Source organism: Excalfactoria chinensis, chromosome 7 (assembly GCF_039878825.1).
Source record: "Excalfactoria chinensis isolate bCotChi1 chromosome 7, bCotChi1.hap2, whole genome shotgun sequence".
In the NCBI taxonomy this organism is placed as follows: domain Eukaryota; kingdom Metazoa; phylum Chordata; class Aves; order Galliformes; family Phasianidae; genus Excalfactoria; species Excalfactoria chinensis.
The window spans coordinates 10,804,133-10,828,128 of NC_092831.1; the positions used below are offsets into that span (position 1 = coordinate 10,804,133).

The 23,996-nt window shown below is 45.5% G+C and overlaps 1 protein-coding gene across 8 annotated transcripts in view; it reads right to left on the reverse strand.

The window, feature by feature from the left end:
- Positions 1–5,903: 5,903 nt before the first annotated feature.
- Positions 5,904–23,996, reverse strand: part of MRAS (muscle RAS oncogene homolog) — a 35,658-nt gene continuing 17,565 nt past the window's right edge. For all 8 annotated transcript variants that reach the window (XM_072341522.1, XM_072341525.1, XM_072341521.1 and 5 more), the window contains 5 exons: positions 23,128–23,338; positions 13,958–14,111; positions 10,881–10,980; positions 9,533–9,612; positions 5,904–6,925 (listed from right to left, as the gene is read on the reverse strand). In XM_072341522.1, the coding sequence (XP_072197623.1) occupies positions 6,826–6,925; positions 9,533–9,612; positions 10,881–10,980; positions 13,958–14,111; positions 23,128–23,320 (627 nt within the window). In that variant the 5' untranslated portion in view covers positions 23,321–23,338 and the 3' untranslated portion in view covers positions 5,904–6,825. The remainder of the gene's footprint in view (positions 6,926–9,532; positions 9,613–10,880; positions 10,981–13,957; positions 14,112–23,127; positions 23,339–23,996) is intronic.

The window sequence follows — 23,996 nt, forward strand, 5'->3', positions numbered from 1 at the left end:
CAGGTTCATGGGCGTATTTTCTCTCTTAAAAGCACATGCTCAGGAACAGAGGGCTCCCTCTGCCCACCCTCTCCCCCCATAGGAGCTGTGCAGTGCTTACTTTTCCAACACACTCGCAGAATGGGTTTAAGCCTGGCAGCTGCACGCGTCTGCTGCGCTTTATGGATTATATTGTCATGGATTAATGTTAATGACACAGCCTAAGCCTCTTGGGCACAGATGAACATGTGTGTGCAACTGTGCCATGCTGAAAGGCAGTGTTGGGTGCTACCCCACAGCTTCTCTCTCAGCAGGCATGGGACATCACTGGGGAGCACCCCAGTTCCTCCCAGCACCCTGGAGGGGTTCCATGTCCCGGTGTGACCACAATGTGTTCTGTCAGCCCGCAGGGCTGAAGGAGGTGATGTAGGTCACTGTTGCCTCGCAAAAAGAATTCATTACGAAACTTCCCTTTAATTAACACAAAGCACCGGCTCCTAATAGCATTTCAGCAGGACATCTGGTAGAAGAACACGAGCTACACTTTAGTGGTAGGGCATGATTGAACAGAGCTCCAGTAGCTGGAAGGAGTAGGGCTGCCCTTGGGACCGGCCCAAAGCCTCAGCTCAGTGGAAGCTCCAGCTGCTGCCCGCACGGCCCTGGGTTGCTCACCCCATCTACCCACACCAGGTACCATCAGCATCCATAATCCGGAATGCAAAGTAACCGCGGCCTTTTGTCCTCGTTTTGTTTGAAATGCTAAACGGGCTTTTGTAAACCCGTTTTCTTTTGGCTTAACTTTGAGCTCTTTCTGCGCTAATTTTATCTCTGCCTAATTGCGAGCTTTAATACTTCTTTGATTATCTGCCCGCATTAATGTCAGAGCAGCAGTGCTCCAAACAGCCGTGCTAACGAGTCTCATCCAAGCGCAGATTTCAGCCCGTTGTTTTACAGAGATCTCCCGGAGAACAAAAGGTGACCTCTCAGAAGGTTCTGGTTACGCCGTCACTATGGTTTGAGTCCAGCTAACTGGATTTGGAAGATTAATGCATTTGGAAAAATATTGTGAGCCGTCTGAGATCTGTTTGCTTGGAAGCTGTCTCCTCCACTTTTCCTTTCCCTTTTTTCTTTGGGGGGGTATTTTTCTCTCCTATCACAGAAGTAGCAGGGAGCACCTCTCACTGACACACACACAGAGTGCTGGGATCCCCTTTAACATTCTCCCCTCTTCAATAACTTCCCACCAGCATTTTGGGGCAGTGCTGCTCCCACCCTCTGCACAGAAGGGACACAAAGGACTGGGGAGTTAAAGACAACTTTTCTGTTGTTTGGCTCTCTGGGAATTTTGACTGCTACTTCCCCACGCTGGTGACAGTAAAAGGAGACCCTGCTGAGCCCATTGCTAGGACTCAATAAACCTGTAGTTGGGCAATAAAACATTAAATAGTAGAAACATTAAGGTTGAAAAAGACCTCTAAGATCACACAGTCCAACCCCAGCCCACCCCCATCCCCACCATGCCCACTGACCACGTCCCTCAGTGTCATATCTCCATGGCTCCTGAACACCTCCGTGGACAGTGACTGCACCCAATCCATGGGCAGTCTGTGCCCATCCTGAGCTGCTCCTGGTGCAACTTAAAGCCATTGAAAACACACTGCCTTCCTCGCCATAGCACCATCCGGCTGGTGCTAGCCCTTCCCCAAGGGCTGGATGCAGGCTGTGCTGGACAAACGGTGTCCTTCAGCAATGCTATTTACATGGCCCCCTACCACGGATAGGACCCTTCTGGCCAAAAAGAGACAGGCAGCCCTCACCATTCTGCACAAGAACGTGGGAATGAAACTCTGCGACCGCCTCTGTGGGAAACTCAGCGCCTTAACATGGCTTGGGCTCTCGGGAAGCTTAGGGAGGCAGGATAAGGGAATGGCAGGAAGCTCCCGGGGAGGGCTGGCCAGCGCCCGTCCCAGCTCACACCATTGTGCTTTGTTCGGCAGCCACAATGGTGCGAGCAGAGCGGGAGCATCCAGCCTTCACTTTGAATTTCCTGCTTTTCGTCAGTTTGCATCCTGGGGAGTGCGGTTTGAAACGCTGCTCTCAATAAGGAGCTCGCAGAGAAGAACGCCCGGACTTACCAGCAAGTGCCCGGCTTTCCCAGCAGCTTCTCATTGCCATTCTCCAGCTCTAAGGAGGCGTGGGCTATTGAGATGCAAAGAGGCGTGCTGAGCTCCCGGCATGGACGGTGAGTTTTCCTTCTGCCTCTCCTCAGTAGTACCTGTGCATTTCTCCTGCCCAACCCCTCAGCTACCTGTGGGTGGGCCCTGTGGAGCTGAGGGGAGCAGCAGGGATTCCATAAAAATACAGAATCACTGAAGTTGGAAAAGACCTCTAACATCACGCAGCCTGACCATCATCCCATCCCCACCATGCCCATTAACCGTGACCCTCAGTGCTACATCCTCATGGCTCTTGAACACCTCCAGGGGTGGTGACTCCACCACCTGGCGGCCTATATCAGTGCACTACCACCCTTTCTGAGAGAAATTTTGCCTATTTTTTTCCTAATATCCAACCTGAACCTCCCTCGAGGCCATTCCCTTTCGTCCTATCACTGTTACCAAGGAGAAAGGGCCGGGCCCCACCTTGGCACAACCTCCTTTCACGTAGCTGTAGAGAGCCATAAAGTCTCCCCTAAGCCTCCTCTTCTCCAGACTGAACAATCCCAGTCCCCTCAGCTGCTCCTCATTTGTCACAGCAGTGGGAACAAAAGCCAGCTCTGAGCACACTGCTGTGCCACAGCATCGGCTCTCCCCTTTGGGGATCCAGCCCTCCCAGAGCTGTTGCTCCACAACTGCTGCAGGCAAGTCCCATGTCATCCCAGCAATGCAAAAGCGTGCCTGTGGGATCATCTATAAAATATTCATTGCCCTCACATGAAGAAGAAAAAAGCCTGCATAATATCAGTGGAATCCCTGATAGCCAAACATTGAATTATTCACAAGTGCAAGTGATGTTCACAAGAATGTTTGGGCTGCAAGATGCAGTTAATACAGGTCAAGAAATTAATGCCTTCTGTTTCAGACTTTGCTCTGATGCATTGGTGAGCCTCTGTAGAACAGGTGACTTTGCAGAAGAGGAGCTAGAGCACCCACAGACTTTTCTCAGTGCATGCAGCTATAGAGCCATTGCTCATCAGTCTTACCTGGCTGCTGCTGCAGAAAGGCACAGACCTCTCTGTTCCATCTGAAAGTTCCAGCAAATGCCTTGGATGTCCTGTTACATCTCCAGTGGTGTCAAACATACACGCACAAGACAGAATGGAGCCTACCTGACCGCTGGCCCCAGCAGAGCTCCCATCCCCGCACAGGGAGCTACACCCCAGCCCTGCAGCACTCCTCAAGCAGTTGTGTCCTTCGCCTCAGTTCTGCTGCAGTGCTGGGTGTGTAGATGTGCTGCAGCACTTTCTACATGCACTAATGCTCTGCCTCTCAGTTAACTTGTAGTTGATAGACTGCATTGGGCACTAACCCCCAACTAAATGAACATGTTTCCAGACAGATCAGTTCTGCCCAGTTTCAGGTACATCCATTGACTTGATGGTTGTCACATTGGCTTGAAGAGTTTCTGTCCTCTTCAGCCTCCTCTCTAGCCCATACATAGCTGAACACTGATATCCAGCATAGCCTATCACTTATGCCTCATAAAAAACCGTATCCCACACTCCACTCTCAAAGCTCTGTGGCAACTGCCTGAAGTTCCCAAGCCCTGCAGCAGCATTTAGCAACCATCCCTCAAAATCACTGGCAAGTGATATTGAGCAAGGCTCTGGGCAGTCTCAGTTCTGGCTGCATCATGGTAATAATTAAAAACAAACAAACAAAAAACCCACAAAAAAGTCTGAGCCAGTATTTCAGTTCAGTCCTTTCCATGCTTACCAGTGCTGTCTGCTCATTATCTTTTAAGCTCAGACACACAATGTATGTCTAAAACCTTCAGCCTAGCCCAGTTTACAAATTCTAGTACAGCTGTAGGTTTTAAGAGTCAGCCAAAATTAATTACGGCAGATTAAGGAGCAGAGCAACACAGTGCAACGGCCTCTTGTTTCATGCAAGCATCTGATCCAAACCAAGCAATCCCAGCCTCCCACTAAGCTCTTGCTGTCATCTTGTTCCCTATCTCTGCTGTCTTCCTGCTGAGCACCATCATCTGAACACAGTTTATTCAGATGTAGCCACATTCTCACTCAGCAGCTTTGCCTTGGCTGAGACACTGTTCAATTGAACCATCAGACCGATCAGGTCCCATGCGCTGCACACGGAGGAAGGATACTCTTGGACCAGAACAGCCATGAATGCAAAAGGGTGAGGTACATGGCAGTAGGCTTTGAATCCCTTCCGTGCTCTAACAACTTGATCAAGGTGGATAAATCAGAGCATGCTCCCCTGAGCCTTATCATTACACCTATCTGGTTGTTCATTTGTTCCTTTCCCCTCCTCCCCACACTACTCTGCAGTAGCTGTTAGTTGCTAAAGAAGCTGAAGGAACAATTAAGTTGCTTCAGAAAAAGCAGACAATTTCCCGCATGCAGCGCTGAGTACCCTGCAGATGTGACTCGAGATGCACACATGCTGTTTTCAGGCAAGCGTTCCCAAGGGGCTAGATAAAAATAATAAGGATGAGGGGTTTCAGCAGGAATCAGGTTATTTTTAAGTGGAAGGGCTCTAGGGGGTCAACAACGGGGTAACATCAAGTTGGTTTGGTTGTAAAGCATCCGACACCTCTCAAAGGCAGAATGAACATGACGCCTGTGGGGAGATTCACCCCCAGAAGATACTGGCAGGTCCCAAGGGCCGGGTTTGACCTGGATGCTTCAGTCACTGTGCTTCAGCCAAGGAGAAAACCAGAGTGGGAGGGTGCTGCTGCAGCCAGCCCTGGGCTGACACTGGATGCTGCAGCTTTACTGAAGCACTTGACCCCTGTCCAAAATGAGGGTCCACAAACAGTATTTCTTTCCACTACCCCCATCCTCAATCTATCCCCAGCATCTGCCGTGGCACAAAAGAGGATGGAGGCAGCTGAGCCGGCATTACGCTAAGCAGCTTGCTGAGATGACTGCTGTCTTTTGGCTGTAACAAAGACTGGACAAATGAGGGAGACGTTTTCATTAGCTGCACTCACCTGAAACACAACCAGCAGCCAACTCCCACTTTACAAGGTGGCCTGGCAAAGAGTCAGGAAGTGAAATCCAGCAGCAGGTTATAAAGACAAACACAATTAAGTTGGTGATGATCCACTACCTTCTATGAATCGTCAGCATCCAGCGCCACAATCTGCTGTTCTCAGACACACATCTCTCAGGCACTCATGCTCTGCCAATATTTTAAGTTATGCCAATAAAGCATATTTGAACAGGATTCAACCTGATGAAAAGCAAGTTGTTACTTTCAAAGGAGGTTAGTGACCTCATGAATCGAGCTGATGGCTTCGGTCCAGCAGATGACAATCCATTAAATTAAAGAAAAAAAACCCAACAACCCACCATTACAACCCTGACTGCCAATAAAGGTGTGAAAGTAAAACGTGGCCCCTCCAGGATGTGCACAATCATCTTTCTGGCAGCTTGAATGGCTGCGGTTTTTTTGCCTTGCCTTTTCATAAAGCAAAAATATTTAGTCTCGGCTGTTTTCACTGTAGCATTTTAGATACGCTAAGCTTACAAAGAGACGCGTCCCATTTAAACCACATTGAAAACACCTCTTCCTTTCCAGTCATCAACTCTCAGGGAAGAGAAGAAGAAATATTAAGCCAAAGCCCCATAAACAGATTTTTTTTTGTCTGAGTGCAAGATGAGCCTGGGAAAAGCAAAACAATTCATCTACCCCAGAGTGGATTGCAGGGAAAGGTTAAGGAATAATAAAGAAGGATTTAGATCACACCACTTTACACACATTTATAAGGCAGAAATTCAACACTCAGATAACAAACTCAGTTCACTTTTTACTTCCTCTCTCCTTCCCCTCAACCCCTTAAAGATGCCATACCCTTCCATTTGTAAATTACTTTAATTTAAATACTTCCAGGTTAACAAAACATCTTAACTTTGACATGCCCCGAGTTACAAAACAGAAATAAAACCTCTTGACAAAGGGTAGGAAAAAAAATATATCCAAGCCCAAACCCCCTTTTCTAAGCTGGAGTTTATGGTCTGTGAGCTGGCTGCCCTCCAGAGTCTGACACAATGTCTGGAGCACCCAGAGCAGCTGGAATTCATTTTCTTCCTTCAAATCTATGCACTTTCATATGAAGTTGTGTTTTGGCACTGCTGCGTAAGAAAGAGTTCAGTGCAAAAAGTCTAACCCCAGCCATGTTTCTCTGCAACCCAACGCTTGCTGAGCAAACGACAGGAAAAAAAAACAGAAAAAGAGGACAAGGGAAAAAAAAAAAGCAAAGCCCTTTCCCTTCTCCCACACATACACACACGACTGTACCAAATGGGTCTATTCATGGCTGCTCATAAAAGGGTCACAAGGAGAAATGTTTGCAGATAAAACCAACACTTTTTTTTTTTCTTTTTTTTTTTTTTCTTTTTTTTTCTTTTTTTTTCTTTAAACACACACCATGGAGGCCTCTGGAAGGAGCTGGGAACGTTCGAGCACCAAAGTCCTGCTGCTCCCTTCCACTTCCTGCTAGCTCTGCTCCGTGCGGCCCCACGAGCAGCCCCTCCAGCTGATTGCCAGGGTCCAGACCCCTCGAGCCGCCTCCTCCGAGCCAGAGCTGCTGGGAGCCTCAGGTCATGGTGGGTTGGGAGCAGGAGGGAGATGTCCAAGGCGCTCCTGAGTGCCCCCGTCACAAAATTGCACACTGGAGTTTGTGGGAGCCTGTGGCTCGGTCCCCTCTCCATTTGGTCTTTTTCTTCTTCTTCTGGCTTTTCTCTGGGATCTGTTGCCTATTTTACGAGGGAGGGAGAAAGGGGAATAAGGTGAGGCCAGCGGCCACAAGGCTGGGTCAGACACTTGATTGGGTTATAAATACATATATATGCACTCCCATACTCACGTTCCACCAACACACAGGCTCTCACACCACACAGCTAACAACCTCTCTTTTCAAGGGGAAGGGAAAAGATGCCATACAGAAGCACCAAGGCTAAGAGCAGGGACGTATGACCTGAGAAGCCTCCAGCTGCCCAGGGGCATCTGCTGCCCGCCAGAGAGCTACTCAACTCACCTGGAAAACAGGGATGCTCCAAGAAATGCAACATCAACCATCACCCAGAGAAGCTGTGGATGCTGCATCCCTGGAGGTGTTGAAGGCCAGGCTGGATGGGGCCCTGGGCAGCTTGATCTTAGTGGGTGGCAGCCCTGCCTATGGCAGGGGTTGGCATTAGGTGCTTTTTAACATCCCTTCCAACTCAAGGCATTCTATGATTCATTCTACGATTCTATGATACAGGATGCTCTGAGAAATAAACGGTCCTGGAAGGATTTGGTTTCAGCTGGCACTGTCTCCTAGCCACTGATGTGGATGTGGTTTTGTGTTTTTTTTTGTTTTTCCAGAAAAAGAAATGGCATATCTGCTGCCAACAAGGTTCTGGCCTCCCACGGAACTTGTGATGAGCTCCAGTGCACTGAGAGCAGGATGCGCCCTGTGTCCTTCTCTGTGTCTTGCCCCAGGAAGGTTCTGGCTGTAGCCACAGCTGTCAAAAACACAGCTGCCAGCCCACCTGTGCCATGCTGCAACAGCCCTCATCAGTCAGGTGGGCTGTGAGCAACCTCATCTCATCTGCTGTTATGCTGGTGGCTTCTCCCTTCTCATTAAAAGATGAGGCACTGCTCAGTCATATTGTTTAAAGAGAAATGATGGTGAAACGCTGCGTCAGATCTTCAGCAGGTGCTACACTGACAGTCCTGTGCCTTCAGATATAACACCCAATCTTGTCAAGCTAAAATAGTGCCAAAAACTTTACAGGAGCTTTACCCGATCACACCAACCACTCAAGTCAGTCCAGCATTGCAAATTCAACAGAAGGCTGTGTAGTTCAAACACTTGACAGGCAGTCTGTGGACTTAAATTCTACTGCAAGATAAACCACACAGGCATAGGCAGCTTCCATTGACTCAGAGCCTAAATAACCAACCTGAGAGCTTGAATAGTTCAAAATCAGCCTCTTTGCTATGCAGGGTGAGTATCAAACGTATCAGGACCAGAATGAGACAAAGCTGAGGGACAAATCACGTGGCAGTCTTGATGCCACAGAGAATTTCCCATGGCTAACAATAATCCTCACTGTAACTACTTCAGGAAATAAGGTAGATCACCTGTATTTTAGGTTATGAAGTACATTGTCAGGGCTAGAAGTTAGTGCTGTATCATTACAGTGCTCCATCCAGGCTGTGTCTGGAGTCACGTTATGCAGAGAAAGCAAACAGAACCTCACCATCTTATTTTTGTTATGTTTCTTTTTTCTTTTTTTCCCCCAAGAGTAGAATAGATTGTGGTAAGAACTTGCTGTAACAAAAAGTAATATCTAGCCAACTAATGCTGAGTTCCAGAACAGTTGGGAAACAGCTTGGGACATTGCCAACTCTGCTCTGTAGTTTCCAAAGATTTTCTGCCCCCTGCCTTTCAGATATGTGGGAAGAGTGGGCAGTACCATCTGCTTTTGATAGAGGCTGGCTCGAGGCTGTGCTAAGATATTCACAAGTACAGATACGTTGTGAATAAATGTCTCATGGTTTAATTGCCAAGCAAGGCACTTTGACTGCATGGTGGGGAGGAGCATTATTTCAGCTCAGCGCCCTCCCATCACATGAAAAATGAAGGCCCAGAAAAACCTGGCAGACAACCCCTGCCAGAAAAACAAATCTTCAGAGAGATTGGAGGTTATCAACGAGATGCTGAGATGTGCATGCAGCTCTTTTCCTGTGAGGCAGCCAGGATTCTGGACAGCAGTACTTTGCCATCAGCAATGGGAGTTGGGTTCACCCAGAGAGCAGGCGTTTGCCAAAACGAACAAAAGCAGCTCATGCCAGAACTGGGAACAAACCTCTGCTGTCTGAGGAGGAAACCTGTGGCTTAGCCATTAGATCATGCTGTTTTTCATACAAAGTGGCTTAATTTTTTCCATTTAGCAAGCAGAAAATGGCAAAACTCACCTATGAGTTTAAAAAAAATAGCTCTTTAAATTTAGGGCAACATGAGAGTCTGAGATGAGAAAGCCATGAAGAAACACATTACTGGCCCACAGCTTTTAATACTGGCCTTTTAAAACCAATTGCTGTAGTAACCTTTGCTTTCTTCAGTGACTAACATTTTTTTTCTGTCATGGTCACAACTAGTTCTCAAACTGTCCAGCACTGGTCTCTTACAAAGGTGATATTAGTAACATTCATATGCATGTACAGAACAAGGAAGATTACTAAAACCCAGAAATCAGCTACCCCAAGTAGCCTATCTCACCCTGCCCCCACCAGATGTTGTCTCTGCTCTCCAACCCAGGACTCCCACACGTCCCACCCACAGGCACCAACTCAGCCAAGAGTTTACTGCTTACCTTATTACCCTTACGAGATCATGGAAGGCCTTGTCAACATTTAGAGGTGGGTCCTTGGCACTAGTTTCTATATACGGAATCTGAAGGAGAGAAGTATACCATGAAAGAGGTACGTATCAGCTTATATGTTGGAAACAAATCAGTTTCAAAATGAGAAACATTCTACAGGATGGAGAAACGGGATGTCTAAGATACCAGAGAAGTACCAGTAAACAAAATGTTGTCATGACACTGCTATCAACATCTTCATGCTTAAAGAAAGCTTGGATTTGGGGAAGAGTGATCACAAGACTCCATGTAGCCAGATGTTCTCTCTTCCTAGGTTGTGTCTGTAGACACAGCAATTGCTGATGGTGATTGAAAGATGAGCACTTGCCAAAAATTCTCATTTGCCACATCTTATTAGGACAACGGCATGAATATTTCATGACTAAAATTCCCCTTTGGTGTAAAATGATCTTCTTCAAAGTCTTACAAACAGATGGAGCCTCCTAAGAGCGCTTGTCCAGCACGCTGGCAGATAGATGAAACTGCCCTCTTACAAAGCATTTACATGCACATCCTTTTCCAAAGTGTGTACATGCAGATGGGTGGAATGTGTTGTGCTGTAGTTTCAGTATACTGGCTCTTACAGCACTGAGCTTCCTTGGGGAGGGGAGGGAATGAATCTGCCCTGCCAAAATCCCATCGTGCCTTGTTTAGAAACACAAAGTAGTTTGCCATCGAGGCACAGCAAGCTGCCAAAAGGTCTCAGGCTTGTTTGCTTTTACCTTTATCTTTTCATTAAGCACCTCCTACTGGAGCTGCTGCCTCCCTCTGGGTATTCAAGACTTCTGGCATTTAGAGGTGATTAGCGAAGTATCATGTGATCTACACCAATCCAAGAGCAATTTCTCAAGCTAAACTAGTGTGAATACTACAGAGCTAGGATGGTGGGCAAGATTTATATTGACTTCACAACTCTGTAACTCCATTATCTTTAACGAGTTTATTTCATGTGGGCACCTGGGTGTACTTCCTAACTTCTGACTCTCCTTTTTCAGTCTGAGAGGTTGTGCTTTCTTCCCTCATTTTGAGCATTCACATTTGTCACTGTTTGCAGACAGCTTATACACATGACTTTGTGACAGCCACAGATTTGCATGCAGTAGAGCTTCTAGTTCCAGCAACAAACTGACCCTGCTTTGAGGAAACTCTGTAGCTACTGCTTCATGGTAGACGAAACACAATTGCAAATGTTCAATTCTAAGAAAAATACTTCAATTCAGCTCCATATAAGCAGGTAATTCAATTCTGAATGCCTGTAATGGTACTTAAAACAAGCAATTAAACAATTTTGCAGACTTACATTATGTTTTGTTGCCATTTCTCTTCCCTGCTCTCTCGTAATTTTCCGTAAATGCATCAGATCAACTTTGTTTGCCACCAAAATCATTGGAAAGGACTCCCTGAAAAAAAAAAAGAAAACAAAACAGTTATTAGCAGGCAACGACACAAAACACCAAGTCTGTTTCACTTTCTAATACTGACATCAAGCAATTTCAGCTACAGATGTACCATGTAATTATAAAGAAATATAAAGATAAATCATACGAATGTACATCAGCCCCCAGACTGAACTAGTATGCACGCTCATAAAAATTTACCTCGACAACATGCACACATGCACCCTTATTCCACAGGCATTTCAGGAGCTTATTAAGTGCCATCGTAACGCTGGGTAATGGAGTGAATCCAGCTAAATAAAACCACTATAAAAGGAAATTAACATAGGCATGGAAGCAAATCTTGAACAGAGAAACAGGACTCTTTTATAACAGTGAAGACATCTCAGTAGCTGCATGCCTTACAGTTGCTCATCACTGCAAGGTAAAAAGAAGAAGTCAGAAGAATGGGTATCAGTTCATGTCCTGGTGGAGAACAGCACGATGCTTATCCACTGAAAGCAACCACCGGGGAAGAAAAGATAATCATGGAGTTCACACATATGGAGACATCAAATTGGGAAGAAAATGACTGGCGGCAATGACTGTAATTACCCCAAGACCAGCAGTGGTAGCTGTGAGGAGGCTGGCATGAACCTGGTCTTGCCATACTTCCAGATGCTATTATCTACTATTTTCTGCTTCTCATCATAGAGCGAAAGCATGACGAACAACCATTCTTCTGTACCAAAACCATCTTGCTTGGTATTACTACTCAGTATTCCTTGAACTTTATCGGGCATATAAGTGATTGCCTTCAGACACTACAAGGGAAGAGCCCTGCATGAGGCTTTCCTGACAAGGTGTGTGGATCATGGTAAAGGTCTGTGTAGCTCCAGGGATTACATTAAGCCAGATCATGCTATGGGAGGTGCTGGCAGCGTGGCTCCTTCCTGCTCCACCTCCCATAGGAGAGCCTCTCCTCCAGCTGCATTACACACAGCAGAGCTGTGCTGCGTGGCCTTTACCCACTGCTACGAAGAAGGAGGTAACTGCCAATAACTGATGCTTACTGCAGCATTATTCTCTTATAGCTAATTTTAAACCCTCCTAAAATGATTCCAGTGTTCTCTGCTGTAACGGAGCTGATTTTATTAGAGCAAGGAGCAGCTGGCTGCACTCACTGCTGCATAAAAGACTTCCCTGGATTTTCAAACAGAGTTTGTGTCATTTTTCATTGAGATGATAAGGGCTCCATCTTCTCCCTGGCATGTTGCCCATTGCTCTGGCTGGAAATGCACTGTACTGTACTCTGCATTTTAAATGGGTCTTACAGTTATTAATTCTGATAATGTGGATTTAGCATTTACACCTGAGCACTGATACATCTTTACTCTGATTATTCTGGAACAAAACACCTGCTTGAATTATTTGATTCTTTTTGGCTTGTGGCACATTGATAAGAGAAGGATTGCATTTGGACAGCATCTCATTTGCCATGTTTACATTGGGCATAAAACTCTGTGGGGACTTTGCTGTGAGCTGTGTGACTGCTATTTGGACAAGCTGCTACAATTGTAAGCTTTACTGTAATTTAGGTTATGGAGAGAAAACGGACAGAGGTTTTGAGCAGCAGCTTGCAATCGCTTTAGATTCAGAGACCTCAAAACTGACTGCTAGATTGAAAGCCGGGGCGCAGGCCTGGCAGGATGGTTTATTTAATTCACGCTGTTCAGAAAAGTCACAGCAATAGGAACAATCTCAGAATGAAGTGTTACACTCCTGGCATTATATACTCCAGCGTGGGGAAACACAAGCAGTTTCATGAGCCTGTTTCACTTCCTGGTTCTCACACGCTGCTGCTTGTTTGTACGGCATAAGGAGGGCTAGAGGTTTCAGTCCGAAGCAAAACAACGAACACTGCATCCTATTTTCACAAAGCTAAGTTAGACAAAACCAACATCTGCTTGTGGCAGGTTACAGGAAACACTTTGCTGTCTTCCTCAGCTTTCAGAAACAGGGTGAACTTGCCCTAAGCTAAGCCGGCAGTGAAGGAAACGCCATCATTATCTGGGAGGCAGGCTGAGTGACTGACGTTTTTGTTCATTTAGATGAAATCAAAGGGTGGATTTTCCTCCACTTTCTACTCTCACGGGCTCTGTTTGGGACGCTTTACTGGAAGAGCTGTCAGCTGTGAACCTCACATGATAGGCATCCACCCTTCCTGTGGGGAAGTTATTCAGAGCTGTGAAAGGAAGCCAGCAACGAGGTCCGAACCCTCCGGTGGCTCTTCTTGATGACTTCCATAATTAACAGCTATTATGAACGGAAAAACTAAATGTCTAAAAGCTGCAGACAAATAAGGGCTTAATTCACACTCCACCTAGTGCAAAAGGAATCACCATCTCTTGAACTGGAAAAGGAAGAGGGAGTTACCTGAAAGATAAAGCCCTGGCAGCTTCCTTTAGGTCTGTCAGGATGGATTTGCTCACCATAGTAATCTCCCAGTGCTAATTTCTCCCACATGTACACAGGGAGTGGAGCAGCCGACCAAGTCTTGCTTTCCCCCTGCCCTGCTGAGATGTTTCATTCATTGAAAACAGTTGCTACACAGCACAATGCATTAACTGCATTTATCCCCTTTCGAGAAAAATGATTCCTCCCAACCTGAGGCATTTTCCCCTTCAAGATATTTGTTCCCAGGCCTATGCCATGTAGAACCTTCTAAGGTTTGTCTGGCATGACCAGGCAGTCTGGCTGGAGCTTCTCCCTTCCAAAATCATTTCACTTCATTATAGGATTCCATCCACCAAACTTTCCCACATGCAAAGCAACTCAGAAAGTTTATCAGAATGGATATTTATCATCCCACATGCAGACCTATAAACCTACACAGAGCACACAAGAAGTTACCATGAAACAAGCAGGAGGTCTCAGGGACCTGAAGCCCCACAGCATGGTCTGCAACAGGGCTGGGGAGATCCAGTGGTGCAGCACCCACCTGTCTTTGACTCTGAGGATCAGCTGGTGGAAACGATCCACATGCTCGAAGCTGGCCTTGTCTGTCACGGAGTAGACTATCAGGAAACCATCTCCTGTCCTCATGTACTGCTCCCGCATCGCACTGAACTCCTCCTGGCCTGCCGTGTCCAGAACTAGGACAAAAGAGAAAGGTTTTTAGTTACTGAGTGAAATAATAGCTACTGTGCTGCGCAGCCCTTCTACTGCTCGTTGGACTTGGTCCTCCCAAAGGCTGCAAGATTCTGTGAAAGCAAGTTGGAGAAAGAAGGTGATAGGGAAGAGGGCTATATAAATATTAGTTTCCTTCAAAGTATCAAATACTACCACAGAATCCGGGGAACTGCTTCTCTGGCAAGATAAGGCTCAAAGTATCCTGCAGCCCAACCTTCCAGCCCTCTTCCTCCTCCTGCTCTCACTGATCCCTGCATGGAAAAGCAAAGAGCAAGTAAAAGACAATTTAAATATCAGGGACAAACCAGGGATTGTGGTGAAGCAGAGCTGGGAGATAACCTCGAGTGATGACTGCATGTGTTTTCCTCACTGCCTGGATACTATTTCTACACAATTATGTGCTTTCAGAGCGAGATGGTACAGTCCAGAGGAACTCCCCACATATGTAGTCCTAAGTCATGTTTTTATATTCAGAAAATTGTTAGGACAGAAAAGCTGTTTGTGTATCATACCTATCAGCCCTGTTTCTGAGCATGGGCTTGCCTTCCAGGACAGCTAGTAACAATGCCTAGTCGCCTTAGCTCAAATTCTATAAAATACCCAGGCTATAGAAGCAACATAATGCTGTTCCCAGACAGGCAGCCATCAGTTTGCCTACTAGGGTTTCCCATCAGATATATCATGAACCACATTTGGAAGAAGTGACACCTGCCTTCTTGGTAAACATCATACACTTAGGCATGGTAGCAATGCCACTTAGCAGGCTCCCACTTAGTACTGCTGCCACAGCTTTGGCTGGCAGGAGGAGGGTAGGAAGGGTTCAGCAGCTTAAGTTAGCAACACAAGGTACAAGCTCAAAAAACATTGGCAGATCTGAAGTACTTGTCCATATGCATCATTGTATCCTAGAGGCAAACACAGGATCTTCCTGAAGATCAGAAACATTTTCACATCCCAGCCAATTGTGTAGAGTAAGAAAACTGTTTTCACCTGTACAGCTGCAGAGTTAGCATCTACTGCCCACGAATAACAAGGAAAGCCCTGGGCATTGGTAGATGGAGACAGTGTCAGGTGTGTACTGCTGATAGAGCAGCAGGGCTCGATGCAAGTTTTTCTAGTCCAAGCAGGCCCACAGTCCTAGGAAGACACTCCCTGCAGGGTAAGTACTCCAGCTGCCCTCATTTCCAGATGAGGCTGGGATAAAGCCCACTTCACTGCCAGCATTACATGCAGAATCAGCACGGGTGGCCATGTGAGGACATGCTCAACATGCTACATAGCACACCACAGTTCTCTGTGTCTCGAGGAAAGGCAGCTGTGCTAGAGGAGGTATTTGGCAATGGCAGACCTCTTAAAACTCCTCAGTCTTATTCATTTGCGTCCCATCACTTTGAAAGCCTCAAGGGTAAAAAGAGCTTCCAGGCTTTTACAAAGAGCCCAGGATTGGGGCTTGTTTGCTGAGTAGCTAGAACTTGCTGGAAAGTCACGAGTATCCTTTCACAGCTTTTTATCCTGCTTCCCTCCCTTAAATCTAGGAAACAAGAGTCTCAGCTCAAAGGCATCCAGGCTGTTCCTAAGGACCATCGGAAAAAAAGAAAAAAAAAAGAAAGAAAAAAAAAAGAAAAAGAAAACAGGAAGGAAGAAGAAGATAAAAGGAAGAAAAGAAAAACAAGCCGCCAAAGACACTACATGCACTGATGAATTTCTACGCCCTGAGCAGAAGAGTTACTATGGAATAAAGCCAAGACTGGCTGGAATGGAAGAGGAAATCAATCCTTCCTATCCACCCAACCTGTAAGGAGAGGTTGGGCTGCCCTCATCTGACTCTTGAACCAGCTGGAAGCAATGACAGGGCAGGGCTGGGAGCTGACTGCCAGCCCTACATACACTCCCTTCCCTTCTTACACACATGCACACCCAACCTGTGGAGGAGTAGGACAGCTTCTAGCAGTGGGCTGGGCTCTCCTGCCATTCCTTTCCCTTCCTAATGCTAAACACAAGCAGGGCTGCTGTGTCAGCAGCCACTATTTACAGGGAATTAATTTGCAGCACTCTTGGAAAGGAGAACAAGTCCAGACAGCACTGAAAATGGCACTTTGGAAACTTAGGCAAGAAGACATGCAGCGGTAAAAGTTAATTTCCAGTTCATGCAAACTTAAGGGTCACAGGTTTAGCCAGAAGTCATCCCTGCTTCAGCTTTAAATGTGTTCTTCTTAAAGACAGCCCTCTAATGGTTTTCACAATTTGTGTAGTGCAGAAATCAGAGCGGAGAGTGCAACTGGGATCCTTTTGTAGGGAGAACTGGGTCACATCCTGGAAAGCATCAGCTCCAAAAGAGGACCACAGGCAAACAGCTTTGGCTCCAGAGTAATGCTGTGGCATAACCTTGAGGACTGTAATATACTAAAATGGGAAAGCAGCCAGCAGAAATCTTGGGGAGGTGAAACTGGGAAGGTAATTTGTCTGGCTTCCCAACAGGGTGAGGAGATTTAGGACTTCAGCTAACATGCTTCCTCTTAAAATCCTCGTTTCTGCAAAAAGGATGCCAGGAGACTTAGAAATAATCATAAGTAGAAAAGAATTGTGAGTTCTATTCCCTTGGTACTCTTTAAAATCAACACTCAGTACTCCGTCTGTCAGTTGCCACCCTGGCAATACATTAAAGCCAAACTGGAAATAAGGCTGGAGGAAAACACAGCAGGTTTCCCCTGCCTCATTCTTCCAAGAATTGAAACCAAATTCATGGACTGTACAGTGCAGTGAGGGCCTTCCGACAGCAGGCTTGGTTTAGTTCCCACAAACTTCACCAAAGAGGAAGGAAGGAAGGAAGGAGAAACCCTAATGAAAACCTATGGGTGAGCAGTGAGAAGCCAACAACTTGAAATAGGAAGAGACATCCAAAGAAGGCAATGCAAAAGTCTTATTACAGAGCTTTCATGCAAATCGGCTGGAGAATAAACTAAACGTAATTAGCCTTCAGAGCTCAGCATGAGATGTCTTGCTTTGTGAGTGAAAGGTTGCTAAGCAAAGAGATAGCCTTTTCTGCTTTCCACTGGATGTGACCGCAACTGCTGTAATTAACTCTATGTTAATCCTTTGAGCTTTACACACCATTTTCCTGTGAGTTCTGATGGGTTGGACAAGAGCACAGCTGCACAGAGAAAGCAGATCTGAGTAGATGTAGGAGCCCAGAAAGCCTCAAATAGAAGCACTCAGCGTTTCCTGGTATAGATGTCTTCTGTGTGGCATATCTCTGTAACTGAGAGTACTCTGAGTGCCAACCAGAGATACAGGCATGTAAATCTAAGCCAAGGGCAGAGGCATACTGACTATGAAATTTAAGCCATGACACTACTTTTCCCAAAGCCTCCATTGGATTTAGCTCAGATTTAAAAATGACATTCCCGGCCTTGAGGCAGCTCAAATCTGGTTGTGCAGGAGAGTTTCTCTTATCCCACATAGAGGCAACACACACTCCTGTGTCTTTACCCGTACACTGCTGGGCAATCAGGTAGATAGATCAACACAAGAGTTCCTCCAGTGCCTCACTGAGGAGGCCAATGATGATGAGACAGGCACGTTAAAGCACACTAAATCTTTCTTCTATCTTCCATTCAAAAAAAATCAAATACTAGTGGCATCCACACATTGCTGTGGCCAGACCTGAAAGCAGCTCTGAGAGCACTTTGGCATTCTAGAAAGGTGGTTGTGCACCACACAGCTCAGGGACAAGATATAGTTCTTCATGCCCAGACTGATCTCCTGCTCAGAAAGGCAAGAACTCTGTGCATGACCTGATTTTTGCAAGCAGTCCCTTCGGCTACGTACACACAGTGTATGTGCAAGCCTTTAAGGGACTGGATGGGTCTGCAGGCAGACAGGAGCCAGGGACAGGAGCAGCAGCAAGAAGTCTGACTCCAGGCCATTTTCTGCCTCTTCAACAACTTAATGCAAAATACAGAAAAAGTCCCTGGAGGAAAGAGCAGAACTAGGAATGTGGCACCGTCAGGGGAATGCTGTCATCATGGGCTACAGAGCCAGACTCTTCTTGGCACTTCTTTCTGAGTCTCGATTTCTTCTTTGCACAGCAGCTCTGCTTCCAAAGGTGGGGCCAGAGAATCTCCATTCCCAACTATTCTGTGGCTTGGTAAGTCTGGTCAAGGGAAAACTTAACTTGAACTGACAAAACAAACCTAACAGTTTCAGGTTGAAGAAAGCCATGTCCAATCTTCATCCCCCCATCAGCAGTAGTGTGGTAGAGGGCAGTCCTCAGGAATACTTGCTTTAGCTAAGGAATTGGTATTTTGGGTGCTGAGCAGACAGGGCAGAGGGGCCCCATAGCTTGTACATTGTATTCCCGCACCCCAAATCACCCTGCAGAGAAGGTGCTTGTACCACGAGCAAGGAAAGGCAAAGTGCTTTGCTTGGTCTCTCCGACTGTCAATGGTCTGCTGAGATACAGCCACATTGCCCCTGGCGTGAGAGCCTTCCACAGGGATAAACATGTGATGGGAAACACTGGGGCTTTCATAAGGCTTTTTCTGTGCCCTAACTAAATACACAGATGTTATAACATGGAAAACCCAAGTACTTGAATTCTTGCCCTTTCTTCAAGGAAAAAGAAAAGGGGAGCCTTCAGAAGAGAGGCTGCCACATCAATACACAGAATAAAGATGCGAGCCCTTAAAGGAGCTCTTTCTCTAACAAAGGGCAAGTATTCAAAGCCTTGTGTTTTCCAAGTTGCAACATCAAAATTTTCCTGGCAGGAAAAAAAAAAACAACCCTACAACCCAGGACAAAAAACCCTCTTACAAGGTTGCAAAATCCAAGCAATCAAGGGAGGGAAAATACTGCATACACAAATAAGAGAATGAAATTATAAACTCTATTTGAATTTTAATTCTGTCAATGACATTACCCAAAGTTTAAAGAAATAAAGCAAGCGAGAGCCGCAAAGCAACCATTCTGCCTGCGAGTCTAAAGCGACCTCTGCTCTCTTTCTGGCCTCGTGGCTGAATTGTTCCCAAGCTTCCCAAAGAGAAAAGCAGACAGCCTGTCCTGAGATGACTAGCAGCAAAAAACCCTCTGCAAAAAGGAATGCATGGGTGACATGAGTGGAGAGAGCAGAAAGAGAGCCCAGGGAAAAGAACTGTGCTTACTGCTATTTCCATGGGGATGCACACCATGTCGAACCCAATACAAGGGCAACCAGAGACTGAGACAGGGACTTGTGTAAAGGGAGGGGAGTGGGGAGGGAAAGAAGAATAGGAAAAAGGGAGAACTAAAGATGAGTAGTAGGAAGACAACTTGTAGTCAGTGGGAATTTCATCTTAATGATTCTGGCAGAAGGAAAGAAAAGAGGAAAAAGAGACCACTATCACTCAATACACTGGCACAACTCCTTGCTCTGCTGCTACCAACTGGCGCAGCTCTACCAGCAGCTAATAGTTTAGCTCAATTCATCATCACACCCAAGCCATCTGCTCATGGCTATCAATTTCTCTCCTCATCACCACCTTTTTACCTGCATGTGGTTTATGAACTACAAAGAATTTGGAACCACTGGGAATTTTTCCTGTATTGATACTCCACTTTTGGTTTCATGCCCAGCTGAATAATTCCAGATTGGCATTTCACAGCCACATCAAAAGAATCCTCTGCTAAGTCAGCCTGCACACAGAAAGGAGCATACCAAATCAATGACAGCAACTCAATTGGAGCAACACCTAATCAAAGCAGATTAACCCTGGCCCCCACTTAATTCTGACCTGATGCTTCTATACAGCACCTGCATGCGGGTGCATTTAACCAAGTGCATCATCATGCTGATTTCAGTATGAGCAGCAGGAAATAAATGAGGATAACACATGCAGAGAAAATTGGAGGCCCTGTTGGAGATGCACAAATCTAAAAACAAGGGCTAGCCACAAACTGCCTGCATATCTCCTATGCAATTAACTTGCTTTGTTCCACTCTATGGCACTTGTCCTCCAAACACCGAATTGATGGTCCCAGAAAACTGATGTTAAGGCCACCAATCAAGTATTTCTGCACTCAGCACCCAGTGTACTGCTGGACTCGGTACAGGTTGCTCAGTGTTCTGGGAGGCATGAAATTATCATAAATTCTGCTCTCTTAAGAGCACAGGGATACCTACCTATGCCAGAAAGGAAACGTGTAAAAGATGAGTTTGAGCTCAGGCTTGTCTCTAAGGTCTAAAATCTGAAATAAAAGCCCATTCTGTTTAAGACTAATATCAATGAGAGATGTCAATGCAAAACAAAAAACCCAAGTCAAACACTTTACCAAGCTGCCAGTTGGTGCTATAGTGCTACCAAATAAATGTGGGTGTAGGTCTTCACAGAGGGAAGCCAGATGCTTTATGCAAACTGAACGGTGCAAGTTGGGGATTTTTTAGGTGCTTTTTTTTTTTTTGTTTATTTTGTTTTTAATCAACATAACAGTAGGGCAGATATTAAGTGCAGGGGATGCTTTCTATAGAACTACTCAGGCTACAGCCTAGAAGAGAATGGGCTGTATGTTTTGCTTTTTATTTATTGTTGTTGGATGCCTATATATATATATATATATATATAAAAAATCTATTTCTACAAACTTAGAAACATATGGTACCCCCTTACACTATGTCCTCACTAGGGAGTCTTATCTTCTAATACTATTTCCTATTTTGGAGGTGGGTAGGGTGAGGCAAAAGTCTCTGGTGGTTCCCCCCTTTTCTGCCCTACAATAAGCTCTGAGAAAAAAAAGAAAAACACAAAAAAATTCACCTCCTACAGAGAATTAGCCATAAAGCCAACTGGAATGTCTAGAATTCATCATGATGCATCTGCACCCTTCCCATCATGTTTGTCCCTAATTTTATACCATAATTGATTCATGCAGCCACGTGTAACCACAAGGGCAGCAGCTGCCCAAGTATATGAGAATGTCCTAGATCCAAGTCCCATGACACAGAGCTGTGGCAGGAGACACATGTGATAGTCAGTCTTCATGCCCTGTTTCTACTGGGCAGATGGTAAAGGCTAAGCTTCTGCTTGTTGGAAAACAGCCTCCTTCCACACTCCCACCCCAGGTCAGATGGTTTTTTCTTGAATAAAAAAAATATATCCAAATGTTCAGTGGAAGATGCCTGAAAGGCTGTTTCAGTCAACACCAATGTATACAGCAGCTGATGCCATAATATTAGAATATGAGGCATACCAGAGAAGATAAAGGTAGCTAATTTTAAAGGGTTGGATTATGGAGTAAAGAGATATAAGTGCAATCCACTCTCTCATGTATAACAGGATCTTTCTTTTTTTTTTTTAAATGCAGCATTAGTATTTAAAAAACAAATGTACACAAGTGCATTGTGTGATCGTCAACCGAGAGCAGGCATCTCTGATGCAGATAACACCATGAGACATATTTGCAAGGGAATATTCATGAAGTAGATGTCCATCAGTGACCAACTGCTGACACATGTAAATGAACAAATGTTGGCAAGATTAAGGTGTATTAAAAAATAAAAATAAAAAAAATTAAAAAAAAAAACACAACAAAATGAGTTAAGGCTGTTCTTTAACACATTGGAGGTCATGGGAACCATCAGTACTCAAAAAATTGTATCTGATAAGCCCTTAAGAAGACAACCAAGATCTCAACCAGACCAAATTTAGGGACTTCAGAGTAAGCTGTGTAACCCTACATGTTATGCCACTGATGCCAATATCCTGTGTTTCTGTCCCTGTACACTGAGGTGGGAGCCTGCTGCAAGCCAGGTTAAACTCGGTTCAGCACACGGGGGTAACTAAGGCACAAAATATTTGCTTACTTTATGCACAACCTAATTATTATATAAAGCCAAACAAAACTTTTATCTTTTTGACAGCAAGAATGCCCTGGTGCTCTGGTCTGTCTTATCCAGCACAAACTGAAAGGTCACCATTTTAGGTAAAACATGGCTTCTCCCACACCTGCAGCATCGAGGAGGTATGTTCTTTTGTTTTGTGGTTGTGATCTTAAAAAAACAAAACAAAACCAAAAAAAGGAAGGCAATTTTTCTTCAGAGAACTGAAACACTGCTATACTGCTTACAATTAAGTGGTATGAGTAACTAGGTATGAGAACATCACGCCTGAAAGAGGGAAATTGAGAGATGTTACAGTTCTCTGTCAGTGGATGAGAGCTTTGATTAAATGCTCTTTCTAGTTATAACCCTCAATCAGTTGCCTTCTTACTGGTATTTCCCAGGACATAAGATTGTTACCAGGGATGCCAACCCCAAATGTCATTTGCAGCATGGTATAACCATACAGAGACATAGCCTAGAGCTCCATATTGTGGAGTTCACAGTTGGCAGAACTGTGAAGTAGTCATTTTTGAAACATAGCCAGCTGCAGCAATTCCCCATGCAAACAACATGATACTAATGGGAAAGTCCAGAGTTTCTTAGCAGAACAGTACAGCAGTTCAGCATTGCTTATGAGAAGAAAGCATAGATTAAAGTAGAAGTTATATGCTATTTTCTTCCTCATAGCACTGTTGAAGCACATGGCATACTCCCTAAAGCCTCTGTAGGTTGACTTTACTAAAGGAGGCCACCACAGCCTGTCCACACAACCCAAACAAATCCTCCTTGGTAAATGCAGAGGATTGAAATAGCTGCCCCTTGGTCATTCTGAAGACTGACAATATAGATGCAAGCAGCCTGGAAACCACCACTCAAGACAATAAGTGGTTTTCACACTTGTTCAAGAAACAGCTCTGTGCAGAACTGGAACCAACGCAGACAGAAGTAGAAGCTTTTCTGGAGGTCAACTACAGACCACATGCTGCTGCTCACAGGACAGCTTGTAATAAAATTCCTGGCAGCCCACAGCACAGGAAGAACTCAAAAGTATTGTGGAAGATGCTGAGATCTACCTGTTCTCATGTCCAGCAAGAAAAGAAAGGGGACCACAAAAGTGGCTTGCTCACCATCAAGAATTGCCCACTGCCCGTCTATTTCTGTGTGCTTCAGGTAGGAGTCTTCAATAGTTGGGTCATAGTCTGGCACAAAAATCTTCTGGAAAAACTGAATGGTGAGAGCGCTCTTCCCCACGCCGCCATCTCCAACCACCACCAGCTTGTACGTGGGAAGGTTTTCGCTGGGAACAGCGCTGGTAGCCATGCTGCCACTGTGTTAAACCTGCCGGAGAAAGAAACCATCTCAGATTACTTGTTAGTGAAAAACAAGAGCAATGTGCACCAGGCAACTCTGACCTGGTGCCTAAGAAGTGAGGAAGAGCTCTATGGCTGGGAACCAGGAGTTCTCCTCTCTGTGACAGCATCCAAAGTCCTTCTGGCCCACATCACAGCACAGCACGTGCCCTCCCAACAGCTCCATCCCAGGCCCATTGCTTCCATGGGCAGACAGCACCATGGCTGTAGCTCATTAGTGCAGGCCCCAATCTACAATGCTGGCTAATTGTCACCAAAAAATGTCCCACTGACACACAAGAACACACTTAACTGTTTTTCTCTCTCTCAGCCTTAATTCTGAGAATGAAGAAACTCACACAGAGGGCAGCACATCAGGAACTACAGGTGCTTTTTGTTTTGCTGCCCTAGCAGGAAAGCTGGTTTTGTGGCTGTAACACGGCCACAGGAGACAAGAGACAAACATATTCACTGTGTACAACTGGACAACACAACATGGCAACGCTACCCATGGCAGCAGGGTTGGAACTAGATGATCTTGAAAATTCCCTCCTAAGCCATTCTATGATTATGACCCTCCAAGTTTAGTCTTTGCTTTTTCTAGTCCTGTTCTCCCAAACCACTATTTCAGTTTATTGCACATTACT